The sequence below is a fragment of the Scyliorhinus canicula genome, chromosome 5, assembly GCF_902713615.1.
Source record: "Scyliorhinus canicula chromosome 5, sScyCan1.1, whole genome shotgun sequence".
In the NCBI taxonomy this organism is placed as follows: Eukaryota; Metazoa; Chordata; class Chondrichthyes; order Carcharhiniformes; family Scyliorhinidae; genus Scyliorhinus; species Scyliorhinus canicula.
This window is the reverse complement of record NC_052150.1, coordinates 173,345,638-173,365,647: the sequence shown is the minus strand read 5'-3', so window position 1 is coordinate 173,365,647 and position 20,010 is coordinate 173,345,638. Positions and strand designations below refer to the sequence as shown.

General features: G+C 41.8%; 1 protein-coding gene across 2 annotated transcripts in view; it reads left to right on the top strand.

The window, feature by feature from the left end:
* Positions 1 to 20,010, top strand: part of dnajc1 (DnaJ (Hsp40) homolog, subfamily C, member 1) — a 316,347-nt gene that overhangs the window by 108,891 nt on the left and 187,446 nt on the right. For both annotated transcript variants that reach the window (XM_038798104.1, XM_038798103.1), the window contains exon 4: positions 11,184 to 11,349. In XM_038798104.1, the coding sequence (XP_038654032.1) occupies positions 11,184 to 11,349 (166 nt within the window). The remainder of the gene's footprint in view (positions 1 to 11,183; positions 11,350 to 20,010) is intronic.

The following is a 20,010-nucleotide window of genomic DNA, read 5'->3' as shown; positions in this document are numbered from 1 at the left end:
TGTGGGTGTCACTGGCTAGGCCTGCATTTATTAGGCCCCCAAACAGGGGCTGTTTAGCACAGGGCTAATTTGCTGGCTTTGAAAGCAGACCAAGCAGGCCAGCAGCACGGTTCGTTTCCCGTACCAGCCTCCCCGAACAGGCGCCGGAATGTGGCGACTAGGGGCTTTTCACAGTAACTTCATTTGAAGCCTACTCGTGACTAAGCGATTTTCATTTCATATTAGCCATCTCTTTTTTTTTAAATTTAGAGTATCCAATTATTTTTTTCCAATTGAGGGCCAATTTAGCATAGCCAATCCACCTACCCTACACATCTTTGGGTTGTGGAGCGAGACCCACGCAGACTATGGGAGAATGTGCAAACTCCACCCAGATAGTGACCCAGGGCCATGGTCAAACCTGGGACTTTGGTGCCGTGAGATAGTAGTGCTAACCACTATGGTACCATGCTGCCCATTTATTAGCCATCCCTAATTGCCTTTGTTCAGAGGGCATTTAAGAGTCAAAACATTGTTGTGGGTCTGGAGTCACATATAGGCCAGACCAGGTAAGGATGGCAGATTTCCTTCCCTAAAGGACTTTAGTGAACCAAATTGGGTGTTTGCAACAATTAACGATGGTTTCATAGTTAGACATTTAATTTTCACTTTAATTCACATTTCACCACCTGTTGTGATGGGATTCAAACCCAAGACCACAGAGTACTACCCTAGGTACTCTATCATTTCCCCTCAGTATCTTGTATGTTTCAGTAAGATCACCTCTCATTCCTCTAAACTTCAATGGGAGTAGGCCCAACCTATTCAACATTTGTTTGTTAGATGATCAAGAATGAGTCAAGTGAACATTCTCTGAACTGCTTCTAATGCAATTATAATATCCTTTTTCAAATAAGGAGAACAAAAATGTACACTGTACTCCTGGTGTGGTCTCACCAAGGCCCTGTACAGCTCCAGTAAAACTTCCCTACTTTATAATCCATTCCCCTTGCAATAAACACCAGCATTCCATTTGCCTTCCTGTCTTTATTGAAGATTTTCATTTATGACAAACAAACAAAAAAACTATACAATTGTAAGACTTGTAATAAACATACCAAAAATGTAATCTTTTAAAAAATAAATTTAGTGTACCCAATTCTTTTTTGTTCCAATTAAGGGGCAATTTAGCGTGCTTAGTCTTTGGGTTGTTGGGGTGAGACCCACGCAAACACGGGGAAAATGTGCAAACTCCAGATGGACAATGACCCGGTGCCAGGATCAGCGCAGTGAGGCAGCAGTGCTAACCACTGCGCCACCATGCTGCCAGAAAATGTGATCAATCTACATAGTTGTAAAAAATGTAGTAAAAATATAGTCAGGAATTACCCTGTTGTAAACTGGAGAGGCAGGTGAACACTAAATACAGCACCACAGGAAGAAGCAAAAAATGAAATAAAACTTAGCATGGAGATTTTGCTCTATGTAGGGCCGTGTTGCTGTCGTTCTGCTTATGAGCACCCGTGCCCCTGGTGTAGTGCAAACATTTAGTTTTCTCTTTGTAGTGATATGGGTGCCTTTTTGGTGAGGACGGCTGTGCCCAGCTTCCATAGGGGACGCTGGGCTCGGCCTGGCCATCTCCAACCTCACATCCAAGTAGTGTGGTGCGTGGTCTGAGATTACTATTGTGGAGTATTGCACTCCACTACTATCCCTGGAAGCACCGACATGGTGCATGAAGGTGGTTAATTACCTCTCCATTCCTGACTTGGCCATTGGTTCAGGGCTGGACCTATCTGCCTTTAGGTCCAATACGCAGTTGTCGTCTGTCCACCCCCTTCATGATTGGTTGGTGGGAGTCGAAGCTGGGGATCTCTGCCATTGTCTTTTTGATGAACTAATCCAGTTTCAATAGTATGGCTACCCGCTCTCCCTCCTGTCGAAGCACGCCTGGTGTGCCTGTCAATCCCAGTTTTTCCTTATCCTAAATTGATCCTTCACTCTTGGATGAGACTCCTGGAGAAAGACTACGTCGACCCTCTGGCTTTTTAGATGAGAGAAGACTCAGGATTTTTTTACTGATCCATTGAGTCCTCTCACGTTCCAGGTGACTATCCTGACTGGGGATTCACTCGTCACTCGCTCACTCGTCACTCGCTCTTTCTAGATGGAATGGAGGGCACATATCCCCAAATACGGCCTGTCCAACATTCTCCGTATGGGGGCCAGTGACGTTTCAATTGCCGACTTCATCACAGACATGAGGTGCTATTTTACCACCTCGCCGTGTTTCTGAAGCTCTGTGGAGGTGGACTCCATCAGTTTCTCCATCGACAACTGACTCAACGTTGGCGATTCTGCTGGGTTGGCCATGTTTAGGTTTGTGTTGCCATGCGTGTCCCTCTGTTCTGGAGTTGGTGTCTTCCTTGCCTGGTTTGCCGGCATCTTAAATTGGGTGGGTTAGAGATGGGGGTTTGGTTGGTTCAATTTTCTGTATGAATGGTGCCATTTCGGTGAGTTCAAAATGCCCCACGAGAAGTTTCCAGTTGAGAGCCACCTTTTGTTGGACCGCTCAGCTCATGGTCTCCACCGGACGTCCCTCCATTTGCCGCCTTATTCACTTTTGTACCTGCATTTTAACTTTTATGATTCATGTACCGGACACCAGGATTCCTCTGCACCATAAGAGTTCTGCAGTTTCTCATCATTTAAATGCTTCCTGCCAAAGGGGAAAAGGTTACATTTTCTCTCATTATACACATTCTGCCTAATTTTTCCCCCACCTCACTTAAACTTATTTATATCCCTTTGTGGACTCTTTTCCTCTTCTTGAAAACTTACTACCCCAGCTATCTTAGTGCCATTAGCAAATTTAGATACCATACACTTAGTCCCCTCGTTCAAGTCATTGCTATATATTGTAAATAGTTAGCCCAAAGCTGATCCTTAAGTATTCCATTAGTTAGAGCTTTGCTGCCTGATAATGACCTATTCAATATTCAACTGTCATGTGAGAGTACCTTTAAGAAATGGATGTTTATAAATGGGTGTGTACATAAGTATCTGTAGTGAGAGTACCTTTAAGAAATGGGTGTTTACTACTGCAGTGATGTCAGAGAGCGGGTGGAGCTGGGCTGTCTGTCAGCTTTTTACTTTCGTTTTAGGCTGTTTGCTGCAGGGTGTGTTTTAGTTTCGTTTTCAGTGTGGGTGCTGAAACCAGACAAAGCAGGTATACTGTTGTTCTCTATGCCATGAAAAGACTATCTCTTGATCATTTGGTGAATTCAGAATTATAAATGTTTTCATTAGTGACTTTAACCTGATGTGTTTCTGTTAAAGGTTATGATTTTTAAGTCTTCTGAATGTTAAAAGGACAGCGTAAGAATTACTTAGTGTTGTATTCTTTGGGGGTTGTATTTGAATTAATGGTTGCCAAGATATTCACTGTATGTTTTAAAAAGTTTAACTTGAGTTCATAGAATAAACATTGTTTTCCTTTAAAAAATTATTTTCCATTTCTGCTGAACCACACCTGTAGAGTGGGCTGTGTGCTCCCCATACCACAATCTATTAAAAGTTGTGGGTCAGGTGAACTCCATGATATACTTTGGGGTTCTCTAAACCCTGGCCCATAACAAATTGGGGACTCGAGGGGGTAAAAATCTATCTATTGAATTGGATTTGTGAACTTAAAGACAGTGAGCGGTGAGCATATTGTGGGTACTTTTCAGGTGTGGTATTCTAGTTTAAATGGGGAGTGTGTTGTGGACAATGGCTCTTTCAGAGGCTCTGAAGTTTTTGGGGGTGGAGACGGTCATACACAGTACCTTACGGACAAAGATTCAAAACAGACTGTTAGATTTGGCAAAAACATTCCAGTTAACATTACCTGACAAAATGCGAAAAGATGAGGTAATTATGGTAGTGGCTAAGCATTTAAAGTTACCTGAGATACTGTTTGACTCATTGAAAATAGCAAAACTTCAGTTACGAATTAAACAAATGGAACATGAAAAAGACATGAACTTGAATACGAAAGAGAGAGAGAGAGGAAAAAGAAGAGAGAGAGAAAGAGCAAGAGAGGAAAGAGAGAGAGGTAAAAGGAGAGAGAAGAAAGGAAAACAGAAAGAATAGCCCTAGCAGAACAAAAAGAAAGAGAAAGAGGGATACAGATCAGGGAAAAAGATAAAGAGAGAGAGTTTGAACTTCAGAAAATGGCCATGAAACGTGACATAGTCAGTTAGAATTGGCAGACGTAAAGGGAAACGTACAGTTGGTGGATAGTGTTGATAGTGAGAAAGAGCGTCAAAGTCGAAGGCTGGCCATGTCCCGATTACAAAATGGACACTTTGCAAAGAATGCAGGGAAAATGGACAATGCTGAGAAAGCAAGCAGGTGCAAGGTTTGACTGTTGATTGGAGCTGTAGCTCCCAGACCAGACCGATACTGCAAAGCCATTACCATACTAATGAGCCATTTCCGGGGACAAAAGAGTAACATTTAGGTAAATGATACTAAAGCAGACACCCCGGCGCCAGAGGAGACTAGAACAAAGCAGGCCAACGGCCACCTAGGTCCCGCCCAGCAATCAGGGCACCCACCCCTTTATTGGAGGAAATCGATACCGATGATCAAGATACGGTCCAATTAATTGGGACCAAGTTCAAGGCCCGCCCAAAAGCGCGCAAAGCCCTCTTCAGGTATAAGAATCGCTCTCTTGGTCTTGGCTCTCAGCGAGGAGAGGCTAGCCTAGCAGCTGCACCAGAACAACTAAGTCTAAAGTCAACGCACGCTACGAGACAGACGCTCCTCGCTACTATTCCGTACCCGCTCAGCCCCAGCAGCCTCAGAACCGGACAACGGCCATTGTTCCTCTGACTGAGTGGGCACCTGAAGCTAAGTATAGGCTTTAGTAGTAGTGATAGTTTAGTTGGTAGAGTTTTGTGCATGAGTATATTTGACTGTGTGTGTAAATAAATGAGCATTGATTTCGAACTTACTAACTGGTGTATCGAGTCTTTGATCAGTATTTGATTTTGAACCTTGTGGCGGTATCGAAAGATACCTGGCGACTCTTGAGCAAACGTAATTAGAATTAAGGAAGGCGATTATATTAACCGCCATAAACAGAGCCAATTAAAGAGAGAACACAACGAGCAACAGTGGGAATCTATTTAAATACGTCCAAGCATTGCCAAGGTTTGATGAGAAGGAGGTGGAAGCCTTTTTCATTTCATTTGAGAAGGTGGCTAAACAAATGAAATGGACACAGGACATGTGGGTATTACTGATTCAAACAAAGCTGATAGGTAGGGCCAGTGAAGTGTTTGTATCACTACTGGAGGAGGTATCTGGGATGTATGAGGAGGTGAAAAATCCATCTTAAGTGCATATGAACTAGTGCCTTAAGCCTACAAAGAATTTGGTCAAACATACATGTAGTTTGAAAGGATCAAACAGAGTAATTTTGATAGGTGGATAAGGGCTTTGAAAATAGACCAAACGTGAAGCTCTCAGAAAAATTATACTTTTGGAAGAGTTTAAAAATTCAATTCCTGATGCATTGAGAATTCATGTGGAAGAGTAGAGGGTTAAAACTGTGAAATTGGCAGCAGAAATGGCAGATGATTATGAATTAGTTCATAAATCAAAGCTTGGTTTCCAACATCAGTTTCGGCCTGTGAGGGATAGAAACTGGGGACGTGAGAAATACTCAAGTGGTAAAGGTGATCAGATGGGAGATAATAAGGAGAGTGTACCTCGGATTAAAAAAGAAATCCAGGAGGGTGGAAGAGACCTGAAAAGTTTCAAATGTTTTCACTGTAATAAACTAGGCCATGTAAAGTCAGTGTTGGTGGTTGAAAAAAAGCACTGGGGAGGCTGATGTGGTAAAACAGGATAAGACAGTAGGGTTTGTTAAAGTGGTAAAGGAAAGCCCAAGTGAAGCGAAGGAGGTGCAAAAGATTGTACAGCCTAATCAAGAGGTGATTGATAAGAAGGTGACAGGTCTCTTTAAAGAATTTACTTGTGTGGGTAAAGTTTACTCATGTGTATCAGGAGGAGCAGATAAAGAAGTCACAATTTTAAGAGGTACAGGAGCTAGTCAATCTTTAATGGTGAGAGATGAGGAGTTATGTAGTTTGGGAAGAATGTTGCCAGAAAAGGTAATATGTGGAATTCAGGGTGAGAGGAGTAGTGTTCCATTATGTAAGGTTGGAAAGTCCAATGAAGAGTGGTGAAGTGGTAGTAGGAGTAATAGAGAAACTATCTTGTCGAGGAATGAAAAAAATGAAATGAAAATGAAAAAATGAAAATAAAAATTGCTTATTGTTACGAGTAGGCTTCAATGAAGATACTGTGAAAAGCCCCTAGTCATCACATTCCGGCGCCTGTTCGGGGAGGCTGGTATGGGAATGGAACCATGCTGCTGGCCTGCCTTGGGCTGCTTTAAAAGCCAGCGATTTAGCCCAGTGTGCTAAACCAGCCCCAGGAATACAGTTTATCTTGGGTAATGATGTAGCTGGATTGCAGGCGGGAGTGATGTCTACTGTGGTTGATAGGCCAGTGGAAAATCAGACGATTGAAGCGTTAAAGGACAAATATCCTTGGATTTTCGGATTGTGTAGTGACAAAGTCGCAAAGTCACAGGTTAAAACAAGAGGAGAAATCAAAGAGTGAAGATGAAGTTGAAATGCAATTATTAGAAATGGTTTTTGATCAGATGGTTGAAAAAGTACAAGAACAGGTGGAGGATGAGGTGGATATTTTTAGTTCAGGAAAATTGGCAGAGTTACAACAAAAAGATGTAGAAATAAAACAGATGTATCAGAAAGCATACACGGAAGAGGAATCTGCATGTATACCACCGTAAAAGTGATGTCCTGATGAGAAAATGGAGACCTTATATATGCAGGCGGATGAAAAGTGGGCAGAAGTTCATCACGTAGTATTGCTGGTAGGGTAGAGAAAGGAGGTGTTGCGATTTGCACGCGAGGTACCAGTGGGATGTCATTTGGGAATAAGGAAAATTCGAACTAAAATCCAGAAACATTTTTATTGGCCTGGACTAGATAAAGATGTAGTTAAATTTTGTCAATCATGTCACACATGTCAAGTGATGGGGAAACCTCAAGCAGTGATAAAACCAGCGCCCTTAATACCCAGTCCAGCATTTGAGGAACCTTTTGCAAGGGTCCTAATTGATTGCGTAGGACCGCTTCCGAAAACGAAAAGTGGGACTCAATATCTTCTGACTATAATGGATGTTTCTATTAGGTTTCCAGAGGACATTCCAGTACGTAATATTACAGCTAAAAAGATTGTGGAGGACTTAGTTAAATTCTTTACTGGATATGGACTACCCACAAAAATATAATCAGATCAAGGATCGAATTTTACCTCTAGGTTATTTGAAGAAGTTATGGATAGCTTAGGAATAAAACTATTTAAAACAACCGCGTACCATCCAGAATCGCGGGAGCGTTAGAAAGGTGGCATCAGACATGAAAGACTATGTTGAGGGCTTATTGTCAAGATTATCCAGAGGATTGGGATAAAGGGAATTCTATTCGTACTGTTTGTAATTCGAGGTGCACCTAATGAGTCAACCAAATTCAGTCCTTTTGAACTAATTTTTGGGCATGAGGTAAGAGGACCACTTAAATTGATGAAGGAAAAATTGGTGAGTGAGAAATCGGAAATTACATTATTGGATTATGTGTCAAATTTTAGGGTACGATAAAATAGAGCAGGTGAATTGGCTAGACAACATTTAAAAGTTGCACAAAATGTGATGAAATGGGTCGCGGACAAGAAATCCAAAGTTCGTAATTTTGCCAGTGGAGATAAAGTTTTAATATTGTTACCAGTGGTAGGTGAGCCTTTAAAAGCAAGGTTTTGTGGACCGTATCAGATTGAAAGGAAATTAAGCGAGGTGTAAAAACACCCGATAGAAGGAAGACTCACCGAGTGTGCCATGCGAATATGCTTAAACGGTACTTTGAAAGGGAAGGAGAGACAAAGGAGGTTTTAATGATTCTAACTCAAAGTTACGAACCAAATCCAGATGACTGAATTTGACATACCTCAAATTAAATTGGAAAACGAGGATGTTCTTAAAAATTGGGAAAAATTGTTGAGTTACCTTCCAGAGAAAAAACGAACTGACCTGAAAGAGTTATTGATATCACGTGGGTAAGTTTGTAGAGATAAATTGGGAAGCACTAAAATGGCTATATATGATGTAGATGTAGGAAATGCTGTTCCAATCAAACAACATCCATATAGATTTAACCCTTTAAAATTGGCACAGGTTAACAAAGGGATTGAGAGTATGCTTCAAAATGGCATAATTGAAGTGGGTTGCAGCTAAAGGAGCGCACAGATAGTGATGGTACCTAAACCAGACGGTACCCAACGGTTGTGTGTGGACTATAGAAAGGTTAATGCAGTTACAAAAATGTTTGGAGGATTACATTGAGTAAGTGGGACAATCAACTTTTATTTCCAAACTGGATTTACTTAAAGTTTACTGGAAGGTAACCTTTGTCTGAAAGGGCGAAGGAGATTTCAGCTTTTGTGACCTCCAGATGGTATATACCAATTCAAAGTTATGCCATTTGGCATGAAAAACGCCCAAGCCACATTTCAACGGTGAACTATCAAAGTTGTTTTGGAATTCCCCAATTGTGCGGTATACATCAATGATCTGGTAATTTTCAGCCAGACATGGACAGAACATTAAAACATCTGATGGAGTTATTTGATCGACTTCAGGGGGCGGGTTTGGTGCTAAACCTAGCCAAAAGTGAATTTGGAAAACCCCAAGTCACTTTCCTTGGCCATACAATTGGACAGGGGCGAATGGTCACACGGGATGTGAAACCAACAGTTATTCAGGAGTTTTCAATACCCTCAAGACGAAGGGAAATAATGTGATTTCTTGGCATGAGTGGATTTGATCGAACATTTGTGCAAATTGTTTGTAACGTGGTGGCTCCACTGATGGACTTTCTGAAGAAACGTCAAATTTCAGTGGACCTGCGACAGGCATTTGACTGCCTGAAGGCTGTGATAACCAATGCTCCTGTATTGGGGAATTGCAAGGGACTCTGTGATCAGATCGAACTAAAGTATATGTCTTTAAAGAGAAATGTCAAGGTGTAGAGAAATGCATGGATCGTGCAGAAACTTTCTTGTTCAAATAGACTGTCAATCGAGAAGGATTTCAGTTGGAGGAAGAAAAACGAAAAAAAAAAGGACTATATTATTATATCTGTTTGCATGTGTTGTTTCTTGAAACAAAAAAGTATATTTACTGTGCGCATTTCTTAAAGGATGGTGAAAAGGTGAAAAATGAAACCATCTTGAAGTTGATGGGTTTTTTTTCTTGGAGGGAGGTGTCATGCGCGACATTTTAAGAAACGGGTGTTTATAAATGGGTATGTATATGATTATCTGTCGTGAGAGTACCTTTAAGAAATGGGTGTTTTACTACTGCAGTGATGTCAGAGAGTGGGTGGAGCTGGGCTGTCTGTCGGCTTTTTACTTTTGTTTTAGACTGTTTGCTGCAGGGTGTGTTTTAGTTTTGTTTTCAATGTGGGAGCTGAAGCCAGACAGAGCAGCTGTACTGTTGATCTCTCTGCCATGAAAAGACTGTCTTTTGATCATTTGGTGAATTCAGAATTATGCATGTTTTCAGTAGTGACTTTAACTTGATGTGCTTCTGTTAAAAGTTATTTCTTTTGTAAGTCTTCTGGATGTTAAAAGGACAGCGCGAGCATTACTTAGTGTATTCTTTGGGGGTTGTATTTGAATTGATGGTTGCTAAGATGTTCACTATGTTTCAAAAAGGGTAACTTGAGTTCATAGAATAAACATTGTTTTGCTTTTAAAAAAAATACTTTTCCATTTCTGCTGTACCACACCTGTAAAGTGGGTTGTGTGCTCCCCATACCACAATCTATTAAAAGTTGTGGGTCAGGTGAACACCATGACATACTTTGGGGTTCTTGAAGCCCTGGACCATATTATTAACCCATCCACCTTTCCTTCGTTTCCTACTTTTCCTTCATTTCCTATCTTTCCTAACAACTTTTATCCAGGAATATTTAACACCGAGACCGAACCAGGTCTCTCTTTTTTCCAAAGCATATTTTCATAGAATCCATACAGTGCAGAAGGAGGCACCAAGTCTCCACCAACCCTGTGGAAGAGCACCCTACCTTGGCCCACGCCACGCCCTATTCCCGGAACTTGCAAGTCTTTGGACTGTGGTAGGAGATCAGAGCACCCAGAGGAAACTCACGCAGACACGGGGAGAAAGTGCAAACTGCACAAAGACAGCCCCCCCCAAGGCCAGACTTGAACTCTGGTACAAAGCTGAGAGTAATAAATTATATTGCAATGCATTGTTGCATCTGTGCCAGTAATGAAATAGCAGGTAATCAAAGACTCCCCTTTAGTGAGTTTTCATGGGAAACCTGGCCAGAATATATCTACCTTGAATATTTGGAATCTGTTTGTTTGAAAAGAACACACTTTAGGGTGGCCAATCATCCAGGACTAAAGGAAGGGTAGGTAATTTTCTCTAAGATAGTACAGGTAATGCTGCTCTTCATCTAGCCACTAGGAGGTTCCTGGCCATGACTAGGAGTTGCAGACTCATTTTAAGAATAGTTATCCACATGAACCTGGAGTTTAACATGAAGGGCAAGTACTCAGTGGCTGTGGAGCAGGACATTCACATGCTCAAGTGAAAACTTACTGTTATTTGTTTGTGCAATAGTATAAATCGGAGGCATCTCCATTTTGATTATCTTTTCAACGTAATGCTTGGGTTTTGGGGCTTTTTTCACTTGTGGATTAAATGAGTTGAGCGTATTTTGCATGAAATCGGCATGATTTTCTTTTTGGCAATTGATAAAACTTGCATTAAATGCAGCTATTAACATGTACAAAAGTGATGCATGGTGTAACTAGACTTTACTTCCACAGGGCAACTATTTGTTGGATCATAGTTTGCAGAGCAGTTTCTAATTTTTAAAAAAATTGATGCATAAAATCCCTATTCACAGATGTAGTGTACCAAGTGTAACTTTAAATTTATTGGGCAAAAAACTTGAATGGAGAATATTTTTTAATCCATGATTCTCTACAACAACCTTTCAGATATTTATATTGTACATTTTGTTTCTTGTTTGCAGATACAATGAAGTTTTGGAAAATGGCTTGCCTGATTGGCGACAGCCTGTTTTCTACTACCGGAGAGTGAGAAAGCTGAGTAATGTGGAACTTTCACTGCTGCTTTTCATTATTCTGACAGTGGGGCATTATGCCGTGGTTTGGTCAATTTACTTTGAGAAACAACTGGTAAGTTTATGTAGACACAGGATAGAGCATGCTGTTTTGAGGAAAAAATATTATTTGAATTTTATAAAAATATTTGAAAAATAGTACATCTGCATTTGTAAGCCATCACCCTACCAATCACTATGGATAGTGTTTCTTTGTTAAAGACCATGCAAGTTTATGTGTTTTAACATGCATTGCGGCATATTGTAGGAGATGTATATTCTAATTTACAAACTTCTTTCTGGTATTGCACACTGTGAACTTGATTTTTAGTAGGAATTTGTATGCGTGTTTTGCGTGTTTTTTATGTATCACGGACTGACCAATTGTATTGTTTTGATCTGAGGTGGAGAAGAATAATTTGTAAAATGGCAAATGAAAACTATTCAGCTTAAAACAAAACATTACAAAATGCTGCGGTTTCGCAAAGGTACCCAGGATTTTAATCTGATTCAGTGCTTAATATTTTACACTATGTATAACTGATCCAGGCAAGGAGGTGCCATACCTGCTTCTCTGCTATGAGGTTAACTTTGGGGAAAAAGTGGCCAGGGACCTACTTCTGGTTTCTGTTTAGCAACCAAAGCTAGGATTGTGTAAGAATGTTAGGTGAGAACAGAATTAAGCTTGATATGTAAGTTCGCTTTTAAGCAGAAAGGCATGCATAGAATTGATTCTAATTTGCAGAGTAGAAGAAATAAAGAATGGTGAAGATCATTCAGTAGGCATTACAGCAGAATTTCCAAAGTTGTTTACAGGATTGGGAAAGCTAAAAATAGCATTTTATAACATTAAGCCCAGAAACAAAACGAGTATGTTCATATACACCCAGTAAGGTTGCACCTTACTACCGAAAGTAAAGAAAGAGATTGACTCAATGATGAAACAAGGAGTCATTTCACCCGTAAAAGAGCCAAAGAATTGGTGCTCGGGATGGCATTGATTGTGAAGCCAAATGGTTCCATAAAAATACGTGTTGATCTTGCACAACTGAATAAAGTTGTGAAAAGAGAAATCCATCAATGGTATCAGTTGATGAGTGTTGCAAAGTTGGGGAAAAGCGCATTAGTCTCTAACGTAGACACTAACGGTGGATTCTGGCAAATAGCCACTAGGAAGGGGTGTCCAAGCTTCTGTAAACTTCATAATACCATTTGGAAGATTCGGTTTAAACAGTGATCCTTTGGAATAACGTCGGCACCAGCGAACTTTCAAACAATAATGTCAAATCTTGTGCTTAGGTGGAATTGTTTGCCACATGGATTACCTGTTGATTCATGGGTCCACACGAGCTGAGCATAATATAAGAGTGAGCGCAGTGCTGAGAAGACTACAAGAGGCAATATTGACACGAGTAAGTGAGAATTTTTATAGCCAGCCATCAAGTTTCTTGGTCATCTAGTAAGTGCATCAGGAATAAAGGTTGATCCATTGAAAACCACAGTCATAAAAGAATTTCCAGCTCCAAGGAACATCACAGAATGACAAAGGTTCATGAGTATCAAGAACTCTAAGGGTAGTTTAGTGATAACACAGAGAAGTGAATGCAGCTTTTGAGACGTTCTACAGACATCTGAACAGGTCAGAGCCACTGGGAGTGGTGGGGTCAGATATGATGGAGTTTCTGGATAGGTTGTCCTTCCTGAGAATAGGAGAGGAGAGCAGAGAGGAGCTGGAGGCCCCGCAAGGCTCGGGTGAAGTGCTAAGGGTGATTGGGTTGATGCAGATGAATAAAGTCGCGGACCCTAATGATTATCCGGTTGAAAATTAACAAATATTCCCTGACCAACTAGTACCAGTAATGGTAGATTTGTTCAATGATGCTCTAGCTCGAGGTTACCTGCCTGATCCACTTTCACCAGCCCTTATTTTAAAGAAAGATAAGAGCCTCATGGAGAGTGGTTCTTACAGGCCCATTTCGCTGCCAGTTACTGACTAAGGTGCTGGCTTTGCGGTGAGAACCATGAGTCCCAGATATAGTGGTGGAAGACCAGACAGGATTTGTGAAGGGAAGCAGCTGTGGTCTAATATACGATGGGTCCTGAATGTTGTCCTCTAACCTTCTTCTGTCCTTGAGCCGGAGGTGATTATAACTATGGATGCTGAGAAAGTATTCAATAGAGTGGAGTGGTCATACTTCATTAAAGTACCTCGTTGAGGTTTGGATTCTAGCAGAAATTTTTTTCATGGGTGAAGCTGCTGTACACAAACCCAATGGCTAACGTTTATACCAATGCGACAAGATTGGGATACTTTCCTCTGAGCAGGAGTACAAGACAGGATGCCCATTATGCTGGTTGGGAAGAGTTCTCGACGAAATTCCAACATCAGGGTCACACCTATTTCGATATTTACAATTGTGCGACTTACTCCGTGGGGCTTGTCCTGCATTTCCCTCGGCTCCACAGCCTTCCGTGTTGGAGGAAATCTTATGGCTGTCAAGAACTGGGATGGTGGAGGATTTCGAACATCTCTGAGTGGGCCATCTCAATGGAATCTTGGTCGCTTGATTGGGTGAAGGAGGAATGGGAGGAGTTGGGACCCATCTTTGATGAGGATGTGTGGAGTGAGGCCCTTTGTAGGATAAATTCACCTCATTCTGCGAGCCTCATCCAATTCAAGGTGGTTCATAGAGCTCACCTAACCAAAAGTAGGATGAGTGGAGTGGAAGACAGGTGGGAATGGTGTTCTCGTGGGCCCACCAACCATACCCTTATGTTCTGGTCTTGTCCAAAGGTAGTGAGTTTTTGGCTCTCCTTCCATAGACCATGTCAGCAGTTTCTAACATTGATCTGGCGCCTTGTCTGTTGGTGGCCATGTTCAGGGTGTCCAACTTGCCAGGGCTGCGGACATTCACTCGCCTTTGACTCAAAGGCAAATTCTGCTGGGATATGGGGGGGGGGGGGGGGGGGGGGGGTCTGCTCTGCCTCGTGCCTCAGCCTGGTTGGGTGACCATATGGACTTTCTATACCTGGTGAAGGTGTATGCATTAGAATCAGTTCAGAGAAGGTTTGTTAGACTAAAGCAGGAATGGACAAGTTGTCTGGACAGGCTAGGCTTCTATCTGCTGGAGTTTGGAAGAATAAGAGGCGATTTGATCTAAAGGTATAAGATCCTGTCTAGGGGTCACTTTTTAAAATTAAGAGGTCACTCGTTTAAGACTGAGATGAGGAATATTTTTTTTCTCTTGAGGGTTGCGAGCCTTTCGAACACTCCCTCAATGTGGTGCAGGAAGAGTTTTTTTGAATATTTCTAAAGCAGCAGTAGATAGATTCTTGATAAACAAGGGGGTGGGGTAGGTGGGAACAGATCAGCCGTGGTCTTATAGAATGATGGAGCATATTCAAGGGGCCTACTCGTCCTAATTCATATGTTCGAAGGTGATATCAATGGTCCTCTTCTCTGAATTGTTGTGTTTGCATTTTTGCTAACCTCTTAGAATTTAAGATAGTAATTTTGGTTTGTAATCTGCATCTATCTTGAAGTGGAGACCAAGAAGATAATCGCCAAATCGCCTCTATTATTGCATATCTCTGTTTCGCCTCTCAGGAAATGGTTGGTAATATAGTGGTCAAAGCTTTTCATCTGTCAGCATCTGAAAGAGTACAACTCCCAGTCCTGTAGCAGGTGAATCTGCAGCAATGATAGTGGTAGTTCTGGGTCAGGGATCAGGTGATACCAACATCTGTTTGATTTTTCTCAAAAGTTCTCCTTTGTGCTTTCTTCCAACACCAGTATTTTCTCATCGTAACAGCTGATGTGGTGCATCATTGACGACAGCCATGTTGAGCAGGAACTTTCCACCTTGGTTTACCATATCCATGAATTTCTGGAGCTCAGTCCTATTCTGAGGAATTGGAAATTCCTTGATTGCTCTTGCCTTCTGTGGATCAACTCTGACATCGATGCATCCACAATATTCCCAAGGAACTTGACAGTTGGCTGCGAGAATTTGCCTTTGTTGTTAGGTGGATGCCCTATTTCCTGTGGGTGTTTTATCACAGCTCGCACTCTACTGTCATATTCCTTCTGAATGGATCAGGACATCATCCACGTAACTGACTACTCCACCTAGTCCTATTTGGATTCTTGACATTTTCTTTGGGAGATTTATGGTGTTGCCGAAGGGACATCTGTTGGTACAATACGGCACAGTATCACAGTAGTTAGCACTGTTGCCTCACAGTGCCAGGGTCCTGGGTTCGATTCCCGCTTGGGTCACTGTCTGTGCGGAGTCCGCATGTTCTCCCTGTATCTGCGTGCGTTTCCTCCGGATGCTTTGATTTCCTCTCACAAGTCCCGAAAGATTTGGTTGTTAGGTGAATTGGACATTCTGAATTCTCCCTGTGCGCACTTGAACAGGCGCCAGAGTGTGGCAACTAGGGGATTTTCACAGTAACTTCATTGCAGTGTTAACGTAAGCTTACTTGTGACACTAATAAAGATTATTATTATACAAAGCCTCTCAAATGGTGCATTGAAGGTTCTACACAAATTAAACTCTTCATCGAGGGATAGTTGCCAAAAGCTACTATTTGCATCTCTTATCGTGAACATTGAACTCTCACCCATTTTACTAAGTTCACAGATGACATAGGATAATATTTACATTCAACTGCTTTGTTCAGCTGAGTAAGATCTATGCAAATTCTGAACGATTCGTTGTGTTTTGACACTGGGATCATCCCCAAACACCAGCGTGTTGGTTCTGTCACAAATGCAATAATCTCTTGCTTCAAAATAGAATCCGTTTCCTCCTTTTACCTCTGGCAAGAGTGGATGCATAAGGAATTTTTCAGACACACTTTTATTTTGTTTCAGGACATAGTGATGTGGTTATTATCTTCGTAAGAAGTCTTACAACACCAGGTTAAAGTCCAACAGGTTTGTTTCAAACACGAGCTTTCGGAGCACGGCTCCTTCTTCAGGTGAAGAAGGAGCCGTGCTCCGAAAGCTCGTGTTTGAAACAAACCTGTTGGACTTTAACCTGGTGTTGTAAGACTTCTTACTGTGCTCACCCCAGTCCAACGCCGGCATCTCCACATCATCGTTATTATCTTCAGTCTTCCAAATCCTGTTAACAGCTATGGAAATTCAGCCCTGAAGTTTTTAGCCTGATCTTCTTAGCTTTCCAGTTCCTCTACCCTGCAAATCAGATGTAGGTTGGTACAGGCTTTCCTGCTTAAGAGTGAATAAAGATTTCAGTGATTTTTCAATCTCTATAATGAAGGGTTGCATTCAATTGTCCTATGACCTTGTCCTATATCTCTTTAGTTTTTTGCATGGTGGCTGAAAGGTATTTTTTGCTGACCATCGTTCAGAAATAACTTTTTTGGTATTTTATGATGTGGGCATCGCAGGCTGTGCCAGCATTTTTTGCCCATCTCTAATTGCCCTTGAGGGGGCAATTGAGTAAACCACATTGCTGTGGATCTGGAGTCACATGTAGGCCAGACCAGGTAAGGATGGCAGATTTCCAACACTAAAAACAGATGGATTTTTACGACAATCGACAATGGTTCCATGGTCATCATTAGACTTTTAATTCCAGGTCATCATTGGACTTTTAATTCCAGGTTTTTATTGAATTCAAATTTCACCATCTGCAGTGACGGGTTTTGAACCTGGGTCCCCGAGCATTACTCTGAGTTTCTGGTTTACTAGTCCAGTGATCATACCACTATGCCACTGCCTCCACTTTGTCTTACTTAAAGAGTGTCTTGTTTCCCTCTATTAGGGCATCAGCACACCTGTGGCTTCTACTTGGTTCCTTGATCTCTCCAAGGAAAGTGCATCAAATCATGGATACCTTCTATGTCATGGATATTGCAGTCTTTCGAGGATTTCTCTTTTTGCTTGCTCTGTACGAGCTTCTTGCTGCAACATGCAGCCTGAAAGATAACCCTTCTTCAAAAATGGCATTTGGCCATTTTGGTGGAGCAATGTTTGAGCCTTTTTTTCCTGCCACAATGATTACAGTTAGCTCGGACAATTGATAGATACTCTTCCTGCTTCCCCTGTTTTTGTATGGTCACTGCTTTGTTTTTAAAGAGCACGGAGAGAGAGGCGAGACTTCATTGAAGAGCGTGGAAAGAGAGGCAAGACTTCATTAAAGAGCATGGAGAGAGAGGTGGGACTTCATTAAAGAGCATGGAGAGAGAGGTGAGACTTAATTAAAGAGGCGGAGAGAGTTGGGTCTTCATTAAAGAGGCGGGGAGAGAGGAAAGACTTATTAAAGAGTGTGGAGAGAGAAGCGGGACTTCATTAAGAGGAAAAGAGGCAGAACTTCATTGAAGTGGCAGAGGGAGAGATGGGACTTCATTAAAGAGCGCGGAGAGAAAGGCGAGACTTCATTGAAGAGCGTGGAGAGAGAGGAAAGATTTCAGTAAAGAGCCCTAAAGATAGACAAAATTTCATTAAAGAGGTGGAACTTTATTAAAGAGACCGGAGTGAACGGTAGGGACAGAAAAACTAAAGAGTCTTAGGAAAACATTAAATTAATTGGCTGGAAAGAAATTGCTAATTTACATGACCTATTATTTGCTTTCAAATAAAAGGTAACGAGAAATGTTTTACAAATTAGGCAGATTAAAAGCCAGCTGGAAATTTGAATGAAAAATACAAATTAAATAAAATAAAATATGATGCAGGGCCAGGCGATTTGTTGTACCTGCCTGATCTGGGAGCTGGTGAACCCCATTGTGGTTCTGAGTGAACACATCTGTATCAAGTGTTGGTTGCTTGAGGAACCCTGGCTCAGAGTTGATGAGCTGGGGTCTGAGCTTTGAATGCTATGACACATCAGGGAGGGGAAATTTACCTGCATGCCATGTTTCAGGAGGTAGTCACACCCCTTAGACTAACTATCTTGAATTCTTCCAGTGATCAGGGACAGGAGGGTGCGGCTGTGAGTGAGGTAGGTAGAGGGATGCAGGAGGTAGGGTTACAGGAGCCTCAGCCCTTGTCCTCGTCCAACAGGTTGGGAATTCTTGCTCCCTGTGTGGACGGGAACGGGGACTGTGGGGAGGATGAGCAAACTGACCACAGCACCATGGTATAGGGAACCATTCAAGTGGGGGATAGAAGAGAGATGTAGTCATAATAAGGAAAATGTAGTTAGGGGCATATACACTGTTCTCTGTGACCAGGATCGAGTGTCCTGAAGGTTGTGTTGCCTACCTGGTCCTTGGGTTCGGGATATCTCATCTGGGCTGAAGAGGAATCTGGAGCGGGAAGGTAAAGATCCAGTTATGATGGTTCAAGTAGGTACCAACGACATAGGTGGAACAAGAACAGAGCTTCTGCGAAGGGAATAATAGCAGCTAGGGGCTAAATTCAAAAGCAGAACCAAAAAGGTAATAATCTCTGGACCACTACCTGAGCCACGGGCTAATTGGCACTGTATCAATAACATGAGGGAGTTAAATGTATGGCTTAAAGATTGGAGTGGGAGAAATGTTTTGAATTCATCAGACATTGACACCAGTACATGGGAAGGAGAGACCTTTTCCGGTGGGACGGACTTCATCCGAATCATGCTGGGACCAGGATCCTGCTGAATGGCATAACAAGGCGTTAAACTGAATTTGGGAGGGGGGGGGGGGGGGGGGGGGGATCAGTTGCAGGGAAAATTAGAAAACTAAAATTGAAGGGTGTGGTAGGAGTGCAGTTAATTAAGTGGCAGATGGTTACTAGAAAATAAAGATGAGAGACAGAACGGGTGAATGTCATTTGGCACAAGGAATTGTAAAAGAGTAGGGAAATTTGACAACAGCACAAATTTGGAAGCCTCGTATGAGGCATTCAGAACAATGGCATTCAGAACAAAATTAATGACTTAACAACACACATAGAGACAAAAGGTTATGATTTAGTACCGATTACTAAGACATAGTTACAAGGAGACCAAGTCTGGGAATTGAATATCCAAGGATACTTTGTATTTTGAAAGGACAGACTGAAAGGAAAAGTAGGTGGTGTGGCTTTGCTGGTGAAAAAAGGGATCAGTGCTGTAATGAGAAATGATATCAGTACTGGAGATCAAGATGTGGACTCAATCTGGGTAGAAATAAGAAATAACAAAGAGAAGACGTCCCTGGTAGGAGTAATCTATAGGTCCCCAAACAGTAGTTCCGTAGTGGGGCACAGTATGAACCGAGAAATACTGGGGACTTGTAAGAAAGGTACGACAATAATCATTGGTGATTTTAATGTGAACATAGACTAGATTAATCAAATTGGCAAAGGACTAGATTAATCAAATTGGCAAGAGTAGCCTCGAGGGAGAGTTCATTGAATGCATTAGATATTGTTTCTTGGAACAATATGTTGTGGAGCCAATCAGGGGGCAGGGTACTCTGGATTTGGTATTGTGAAATGAGGAGGGATTAATTGATGACCTCCATAGTTAAGGGTCCCCTCGAATACAAAATTCAGTTAGGGGGTGAGAAAGCAGAGTCCCACTCCAGCATTCTGGAATTAAACAAAGGTAATTACATAGGCATGAGGACAGGTTTGGCATAGGTAGAGTGAGCAGGAAGGCTGCAAGGTAGCACAGCTGATGAGCAGTGGCAGTTGTTCAAAGAGATGCTCAATTCCTCAACTAAAATATATTCCAGAGAGGAAGAAAGACGGTTAGAAGGGTAAAAAAACATCCACGGTTAAGGACAATATAATATA